This window comes from Mytilus edulis, chromosome 5 (genome assembly GCF_963676685.1).
Source record: "Mytilus edulis chromosome 5, xbMytEdul2.2, whole genome shotgun sequence".
Lineage (NCBI taxonomy): Eukaryota > Metazoa > Mollusca > Bivalvia > Mytilida > Mytilidae > Mytilus > Mytilus edulis.
In genome coordinates, this window is record NC_092348.1 from 82,845,877 (window position 1) to 82,856,145 (window position 10,269).

The 10,269-nt window shown below is 31.7% G+C and overlaps 1 protein-coding gene across 1 annotated transcript; it reads left to right on the plus strand.

Moving 5' to 3' along the window:
* Positions 1–2,081: 2,081 nt before the first annotated feature.
* On the plus strand, positions 2,082–7,302 carry LOC139524626 (tetraspanin-9-like). The gene is made up of 7 exons (XM_071319574.1): positions 2,082–2,381; positions 2,890–3,120; positions 3,504–3,578; positions 3,977–4,078; positions 4,521–4,715; positions 5,286–5,369; positions 6,474–7,302. The coding sequence occupies exons 1-7, from the start codon at positions 2,322–2,324 to the stop codon at positions 6,549–6,551; spliced, it is 825 nt and encodes a 274-aa protein (XP_071175675.1). The 5' UTR covers positions 2,082–2,321; the 3' UTR covers positions 6,552–7,302.
* The last annotated feature ends 2,967 nt before the right edge of the window (positions 7,303–10,269 follow it).

Below are 10,269 nucleotides of genomic sequence, written 5' to 3' on the forward strand. Positions count from 1 at the left end.
TATCTTTTGACGACAAAAATGACCCTATTGACTTAGGTAATAGGAAAATAATTATATATTAGTATTCTAAATCTTGTTATATAATACAAAATTAATGTTGAAAAGTAGTTTTTGACTTTTTCCAAACGATTTCGACAAGAATGGTATCAGTGTAATAGTGACAAATGATTAGATACCATATAGATCTACAAGTTAATAGCAGTCATACAAGATCATTCATTTTACTGATACTAGATTTTAACCCTCACAAGCATGAACCTAATGGAGTATCAACAGTTATCAGAGACAATTAATTATTATATATCACTGTAATTATGGCTTATTTATTTTGAGAACATGCCTTATCTGAACTTCTACACTTATTTTTCTGTTTTAAACCTATAAAAAAGAAGGTGTGGTGTGATTGCCAATGAGACAACTCTTCACAAGAGACATAATGACACCGAAACTAACAACTACAGGTCACCTTACGACCTTCAACAATGAGCAAAGCACGTATCGCACAGTTAACTTAGTTTAAAAGGACCCCGAAATGACAAATGATAAACAATTCAAAACGAGAAAACTAACGACCTTATTTATGAACAAATTACACAACCAAAATCAAATATCTAACTCATCAACACACGTTGTTTATTGAAATTGTGATGAAGTATGACAGCATTTCTCACATTTTATGTCGATTTATCGTTTGAATTAAAAAAAAATGTTCTGTCGGTTATAGCTAAGTATGGTTTATGGTATTTGCTCATTGTCATCAAGGTCGTACTGTTACCTCCGCGTTATTTGATTTGGACAGGTGCAGTTTTTAAATATCTGTATAATATATTGTTAGTCAATGAATACTTTGTAGTGTACAAATGTAGCAGTGACGCTCAGGAATATTCTTCAGTTCCGGAATATTCTTCAGTTGTGAAAATTCCACATTCATAAGTGTGTTCAAAATAATTTGCAAATAAACGCAAGAAAGGAGAGATTACGAACCAATGTGAGGACGACCTGTAGCAATGTAAACCATGTCAGTTTTGTGCATCGGTCTGCCCCGAAAATCCACAAAACCACTACTTCTATATTTAGTATAGACTTTTTTCAGTTATACGTAGGTTATATGAAGATACTTCCTCCAGTGTTGTTATTTTTCAAAACAATCTTCACAATACAAAAATGAGGTCCTTTTTTGATATTCGATTGTATACACGAATTAATGTATATGTGATGTATGTTCATGGAATTTTCTTGTTTTGTATTGTTTACTCTGTTATTGATTCATTATTCATAAAATCAAAAGCAATTTAAGGTCAAAGTGCAGATCATACCCTAACATCCACAGCTGATATCATTCATAAACATCTATCGCTAGTGGGCAATGATAAATGAATGACATGTACATAACATATTTTTTTTAATCACTTAACACCTACGGATATAACATTTTGTATTTGTACATTACACTAATTGATAAAATATAATAGAAAGCTATTAAAAAATTATGTTTGATGTAACAGAGCCTGAACTATGATATTGCTTTGAAAAATACAAAATAACCCCTCTGCATATATGTTAGATATATTTTGATCGATATGGAATTCGAACGAATTTATTTATTTAATCCATCCGCATCCGCTCACACATACAATGTATATGTTTTTCTTATTCAACTTAAACCTCTTTTTTCATTATCGCAGAACTTTATGCCCCGTTAACGGCGGTAAACATCTCTCTGTTACTATACCAATAACAGATCCCAAACCATCGAGTAGCAGTGGTTGCATGTTCTTTTATTATTACTTGTACAAAAATAAACGCATACAATATTTATATTCAATATTCGATTGATTCATGAAACCCAAAATGTTTCAAATATTACATTTTCACACTCCTATTTTTTTCTTCGTTTAAAGCATGATTTGTTGGTTGTGAGCTGTCAGAGCCCAAACAATGCAGTAGCAGTGATTGCATATTCTTTTATTATTACCTGTACAAAATAAACGCATACAATATTTATATTCAATATCTTGTTGTTTCATAAAAACACAAAATGTTTCAAATCACACTCCCATTTTTTCTCTCTCTCTCTAAAGTATGATTTGTCCCCCAATCAATAATTGGCTGTCACCTGTCATTACTGTAGAATCGATTACTTGTAATGAAGTCACCCAAAATATTACACTTACATGACTAATTATACATTCCTTACTAATTTCTTAAATACTTAATATTTTAATAAAGATATTCAATATTAACTTGTTCATTCGTAGCTATACTTTCGAGGAATAAACACATAGTTCTGCGATAGTGTTAAGGAGCTTACAATCTTCAAGATGAATTTGTTGGGGAAATTTGGAATGGTGTTTCTTATAACTATTAATATAGTATTTGTGGTAAGATTTTATTTATAGATTATAGAATATGCTAATTTTATTATTATTTTTAAAATATATTTAATTTACAAAGTTTGAGAAATTAATAAAGTTGCTATTTAAAAAAATATATGTAATGCTGATTAAAGGAAAAAAGCATAAAAAATAAATTTCAAATTTGTGTAGAGATTACAGCATATAGGACAACCTTGTTGCATTACCTTTGCAAATTCACTCAAACGTTATTAAAAATAAAACATTAACAAAACGTTGAACTATTCGAAATACTAAGATTTATTTAAACAAACAATAGATAACGCTTTCTGCATTTGACAAAATCTATCGACATTTTGAATTTTGAATACTCTTTAATTTCTTACTATATTTATTTGGCCTTTTAACTCTCTTTTTTTTCGAGCGTCGTGACTGACGAGTCTTTTGCAGAAGAAAAATTTGTTTTGAATACAATTGATAATCCCGGAATCTTTGAAGAGTGGTTGTACTATAGATTTCAAAATTTCATTTTTAGATTTTCGGAATAGCTTTGATGGCGGCAGGTATTGCAGTCCAAGCGAAAGGAGGCGAATATCTACAATCTTATCTCCCTTTGCTAGACAATATAGAAATAGGAAATACCCGTATGGGATTCTTACTTCGAGCAGTAGCTGGAATGGTTATAGCAACGGGGATCTTTTCCATAGTTGTGTCTCTGATGGGTATAGTTGGAGCTTGTAAAAGACTGGTAGTGTTACTCATCATTGTAAGTGTTATCAAATCTTATTAGTAAATGTACAAATTCGTCGTCATTGTGTTACCATAATAGAAATAATGCCAAACGAGGATACACTATTTAAATGAAATGACGAATACAACATTATAATTCGTCTCGACTATATAAAAGATAGTCTATAGCTGAAATTCAGTCAATTAATCAAATTAAACTCATAAAGATTGAAATGATAAGAAAAACCTTAACATGCATATCAAATTATATGTTAATAAGATGAGTCTAAAGAATGAATGCAACACTTTAACTTAAGACTGAAATGATATTATTTTATGAATACATGAAAATTGAAGTGGTTACGCGTTTTCCTCTAATAGTGTATAGTTTTGATATCAAATATACATATTTCTTTTCAGTATGGCGTGATAATAATTGTCCTATTAGTTTTGGAAATTACTGTTCTGGGAGTTTCTTTCCAAATAAAACAAGAAGTAAGTATACAAGACACATATTATTTTCTTCGAACGGAACAATGATTCTTGATGAGTCTTTTTGGAGACGAAACGCGCTTCTTGCGCATATCACAATTTCAATCCTGGTATATATGATGAGTGTATTTACTGATACTTAAAAAGACCGAACGGTTCAGATGTTAGTTTCTGTATTGCAAATGTTTAGATATGTTTCTAGGTTTTGTAAAATAACGATAATAATGCATTGAAGCACATACTAACACATGCACGTACTGATTACTGCAATCTTTAGTTTAAATGCTCAGATTTTGTATAATTCATTTCTATACCCATTTTTTTATTTGCCTTGTTCAAGTACTGTCATCTGAAATCTGAGTATTCTATGTTTTAACTAATGTCATTCTTTCTACCAACAGTTCCAAGGAAACTTGAGACAGAAGATGTTACAGTTGATTCAAAACTATGAAGGAGATTTTGGAAGTATTCTCACAACAGCTTGGAACTTCCTCTTTCTCACAGTAAGTTGTTGTATGGTATACATTGCACTTATGTTAATTATTTGCTGGAAAAAGTTCTATTGGTTTTCGCACCATTTGAATACACCAATGATAGACTATCGAGCGGTAGCCATCGCTAAGAATAGCGTCACTATTTTAATTTGTAACAGATATAACAAGCACATTTACATTGCTTCTGAAATATATAAAGATACTAGTATGTCTTAAATCTATTTTTAAATTGAAAGTCATTACATGCGATTGATCCCTTGCTCCAGTCGTTTGTAAATTATATTTTTTCCTGATTTATATTACGGTTTCTGAAACATTTTCTTGATTTTGTATACATTCAATACTTTTGTTTCATAAAAATGAAAAATGCAATAGTACTACCTTGCAAAGTTTTGAAATAAAATCAGATGCCAGTAATATATTCAAATATATACACAAATTTGTTTTGTAGTTCCAATGTTGTGGTGTAAATCAGCAAATCCAAGTCAACGATTTTATCTCAACTTTATGGTGGCAAACACCAACAAGAGGTCCACGGGTAGTACCAACTTTTTGTTGTAAAGGAGCCACACCAGACAGCGCTACCACAGCTTTCGTTCAACCTTGTACATTGGCCGTAAATCCTGCTACGAGCTATGTCGATAGGGTAAACTTACTCAAATATAATATATTTATTGTTTTCTACGTAATAATGTCTGGCGTTCATACCATATCTTCTTATAACTATGATATCTACAATTTTAAATTTCTAGGATAAGTAGAAGCTTTCGTTCAACCTTGTACATTGGCCGTAAATCCTGCTACGAGCTATGTCGATAGGGTAAAACTACTCAAATACAATATATTTATTGTTTTCTTATGAAATGATGTTTGGCGTTCATACCATATCTTCTGATAACTATGATATCTACAATTTTAAATTTCTAGGATAAGTAGAAGTAAAAAAAATCCTGTTCTTTTTGATTTTACAAGTAAAAACTTAACTAAACGCTGGTAATTGTACTGAATTAGATACGAATTTCGATAATTGTTGTCTTTTTAGTGATTCACGAACCAAGATGTAATTGAAAAATTAAAACCTTTTACAAACATTGAAGAGTCAATCACAATTCTAAATGTTTATATATCAATTCACAATTTTCTTGTACTGGTTTAATTCCCCCTATTTTCCCCATAAAATAATCTCTAGTATTTCACGTGTTTTATTTTATTTTAGGGTTGTTATGACATCTTGAATCAGTTGTTGGACCAATACACAAGTGCCTTTATCGCCATCTGCATATTAATTGTTATTGTACAGGTAAGTACTGAGTTTACTAATTTTCTCTTTTTCGAGTTTGATTTATACTTTGACCTGTAATGGTTCACTTTTACAAATTGTGACTTGAATGGAGAGTTGTCTCATTTGCACGCAAACCACATCTTCTTGTATCTAAGCACATCAAAAGCGATTATGGGGTATTATTCATGAGACCAAAAGATTAAAAACCTACAAACGGTCGACAGCACCTAGGCTATGACTTGAGTTCCCCATCTCGAAGTCTAAGCTCTTCATCAAAGACTTAAAGACTATACCCTACATATAGCCAACTAAACCTGAAGGAAAACGCTAACGGTTTTGATAGTGTTCTGCTTCTCAAAGCCACAGTGAGCTTTTGAACACAAACACAAAGTTCACAGATACAATTCTTGTTGCAAAAATACTGCATAACATTGCATAATTTCATGTTTACATGTTTACATGTTAAAACTCACTGCATTAACATTGACGGATTTGTACTACGAAAACAAATATGGATTAATGATGATTTTATAAAATTATGACAGTGACGAATGGATCATGTCATATAACATCTTCATTCCAATACATTACTACTGCATCATGATTATTCGGATTGCACACATATTTATGGTCATTGAATATCAATGTCATATTTAACTCGTTGAAATAATTTAGACTGAGTACATGCTTTATTTATAATTTGTAATTGGCTTTTGATTAGCTTTTAGTTACTGCGGGTACTATTATTTCAATGCTTTTTGTCTATTGCTTTTGTGTTAGTTATACAACTAGTTTTAAAGTGATCTCTTTAGTTGTGCTGTTACATTACTGCACCAGATCCAAAATAAGTGGCACCCACCACATTCGTTATATTTTTTTTTATTATAAATCAGGCCGTTAATTTTCTCGTTTGAATTATTTCACATTTGTCATGTCGGGGCTTTATTAATGCAATGTAATGTTAATTGATATGTTTTTCTGTACACCTTTGTTCAACTTAGGTGATACCAGTATGGGAAAATGGGGTCTTGCTGCGCAATATGTTATTCTGTATAAGATTCAAAGTTACCTTTATAATGGACTATGATTATTTTAACTTATTTATTTTTTGTAATATTTCAGATTATCGCTGCTGCAACATCGTTTATTCTGGTTTCGCAGATTCGTAAAGAAGACAAGGAGATGTCTGATAAGAATTGAAACAGCGAATTCATATTTATCGTAAACCCCGGTCTTCACACAAGACATTTAGATGGAATTCCACAGACAATGTGATTGTGTTTGTCTCATGTGTTTTTATAAATATGAGTGGTCATTGGTGAAAAAAATAAACTGTTGTTTCATGCCAAATAATAGATGTATTGTTCACTGTCTCAAAGCTGTCGGGATTGTGGTTTGGTTTACTTAAACTTTTAACGTTGTTGATTGTATGTTGGTATGAGGGCCAAGAACAGATCAGAAACTTATAGAGATATTGATATTTTGAAATCATTGCATATATTTTTTTACTTTCAAACTTTAGTATATTTGTAACTTTTCGTATCATTTCAGTAATATATAATACAAATATTTTGAGGATAAAAATAATTGCATTTCTATATACTGACAGTCCTGTATTGTAAAAGGCTTATACAGCATTGCAAAATTCAGCTCCAACGTATACATTCTTATACGTACAACTGCCAAATTTCCATGGCATGAACTTAAGAAACTTCAGCTGTGCAATTTCTGTCAAGCACCTTGAGCTTTTTACAATATGTGTGATAATTGTTTAAATGTTGTAACTGTTTGTTTTTATGTATATAATATGCATATATAATTGTACAAAAATTTGCCCTTTATTCGTGAATACGCCATAATATCATTGTGTACATTTGTCATTAACAGAGATTGCATTAACAAAGATTCTGTTGCAAGTATTTCATAGTCCCATGCATTGAAATAAATCATTTTTTTCTAGTCTGATTTCTATCTCTGTTCATTGAAAATAGACTCATAATACATCTGGAAAACCCTTTTTTAACTGTCATGTCCCACAGGCTAATTTGAGTTATTGCGATATTACTGTGCGTCTTGCTTTGAAGCTGGAACTACTAATTTTTAAATTTAGAAGATGTCTTTTTTTTCTCAACACCTGTTCGTTTTTAACACGGAGAGCTGGCAAACCTTTTAACTTAACCAATCATTTTCAACAATGGGTCCAGGAAGGGTTAAAATGCCAAAGATGAACGAATGAATGTATAAACTTTGTACAGCTTAGGGAGCTACCATTTGATTTTTTTTTTGGGGGGGGAGGGGGCTGGGCTAGAATGAAATTTGAAAAAAATAGGCAGGACTTGAGTTTTGAGTAAAAAAAAAAGGCAGGATGAGACACTTGCAAAAAACAAAAGTGAGGATGACAATTTATGTCAAAAAAGTCAGGATAAACTAAAAAAAAAAAAGCAGGACCGGATAGAGTGAAAAATAAAAAGGCAAGAAAGAGATTACAATTAAAAAAAATGCAGGACAAAATTTTTCATCCTAGCCCCCCCCCCCTAAAATTCAAATGGTAGCTCCCTTACTTCCGAATCCATCCTATGTACAGACATATCAATAAAAAATGAAAATTTCTGAAATATGAATGAAAATTTCTAACTGAGTTATCAAGTTTATCTACTGCAAAAATGCTATATAGATATTGACTTGATATCAAGCAGTAAATAAGATAATGCATAGAAGATGTAATTGTAACATAAAAACGACATATCTTCGTTGTCGTTGTAACATAAACCGGGGCCTGTAATTAAAAGATTGTATTTAAAATTATTGATGTGTGCCATTATATAAATAACACATAGCTGTGAGTGTAATAGAGCAGATTGGTAACCCGAGAAAGCATTGTCAACCGCGGCGAAGCCAAAGTTGACAATGCTTTTTCTAGGGGTAATAATCTGCTCTATCAGACTCTGAGCTATGTGTGTTATGACAGTCAAATAATATAATCTTAGCCAAAACGTAAAACTTATTCGTTGTCTTAAATAACTTGGTGTAAATCCAATTCATTGTCCTTTAAATTATTGATGTTTGATTGGTCTGGACGAGAGGGTAGCATTTAAAAAAAATTGTCACCCGCTCAGCCATGTGATAGAGTAAATTAACACCCTCGTATTAACCAATCGAAACATGGCATTTTAACGTGAAGTATAATAGATTTGATATTTCCTTCATTATTTTGTATATAAAGCAGTCTGTTAGTTTTCTCGTTTGAATTAATTTACATTTGTGAAGTCGGGGCCTTTTATGGCTGATTATGCAGTATGGAATTTGCACATTGTTGAAGGCTGTCTGATAACCTATAGTTGTTGATGTATGTGTGGTCTCTGGTGGAGTTGTCCCATTGGCACTCACTAACTAGGTGATGGTGTTTAACGACCTTGACTGGCGGATGAGCCTTCGCATAGTCGGCTCGATTCCCGAAATCGTTTGGTCAAGCATTTAAATGTTTTTGTTATGAAGTAAGAAAAAAGGCGGCGATTCGGGTTTGATGGATCTATTTGGTGTTTTACAAATGATGGTTGGTTTAAAGTCTGCTTTCTTCACAACGGCTGATTTTATGGTTAGTTTTGTTTGCTGTGTAGATCGCTAACAACGACGATGAAGTTACAGGTCGATGAGTCCCGGACGTAGTAATAACGATGACAGCAAAGCGTTAAATCAGGACCAAAGCCGTGAGACAAAGAAATTGCGGTTCATATCTAACAACTAGGATACATCCCTCGGACGTCAGTCGGCATTGTAGTACTCTCCCATTCAGAATGGGGTTTTGGGGTGTGCTGACGCGAAAATATTGTTTCGTGCTTATATTTATATTACATGCTAAGGGAGTTGACTGTTACTGATCTTTACAAAGACCGTGTGTTATTTTTAGAAGAAAACAATAGAAGGAAACAGAAATTAAAAAAACGCTTAAAATTCTTAAGGTTAATTTCTGTATACGGAAGTTCAAAGCCACTTGCAAAAACAGGAAAACACTTATCATATGAGCTGAACGAACATACGTATAATAACTGGTCCTAGAGATTGTAATGACGCAGCGGAAGGGAACACAAATCAATAAAAACAGGAAAGTTTAAAATACGTAAATGAAACAATTCCGATCCGAAAATATAATTTATCATGCCAATACAAAATTTCAATCCAGTCCAGGAGTCGGTTTCACAAAAAAAATAAAATACGAATTTTCAAATTTTTACTTATTCATTAATAATTCTTTTAAGTGATTTTAAGTTGCTGGAGTCTTAAATTCTAATAGTTGATTTGATGTATGCTTTATACATATTTCGGTATATTTTTAACTTTGTAATTTCGTGTGTGTACGAACTTGTGTATTTTTGTTTTAACATGTAAAGCGCTTAGAGTAATTGTATATCTTTATATAATGCGCTATAAAAATGACTTGTAATAATAATAATCCCACTGCTGGTTGAGTTTTTATTCCACGAGAGTATCACCAGCCCAGTATTCAGCACTTCTATGTTAATATTAATTATCATTGATCTTCATAAAGACAAAAAATCCGTCTTTTTGGGTTCCTTTTTTATAATTTCATTCTTTAAATATATGCGAGTGACATTTTCAGAAAAGACGCTCAGTTAATAACTTTAATGCACCAACCTAACACACAGCTGATTTTTTATATGTTAAAGTATAATATCTGAACTTTCTTTTTTGGTCGTTCGTAAAAAAATCGTACGGTGCAATTTTTGTAAAAATTGAATTAAAATCGAGAAATAATTCCAAATGGAAAAATGACCAACAGTGTTGAAGCGTGAAAAATTAACATGTAGCTTTATTTTCTGTTGTCACAATGAAAAAATTATGTACGTTTAACATGTCAATTTAAAAAAAAAATACTTTTCAAGAATAAAAGAAGTAATTT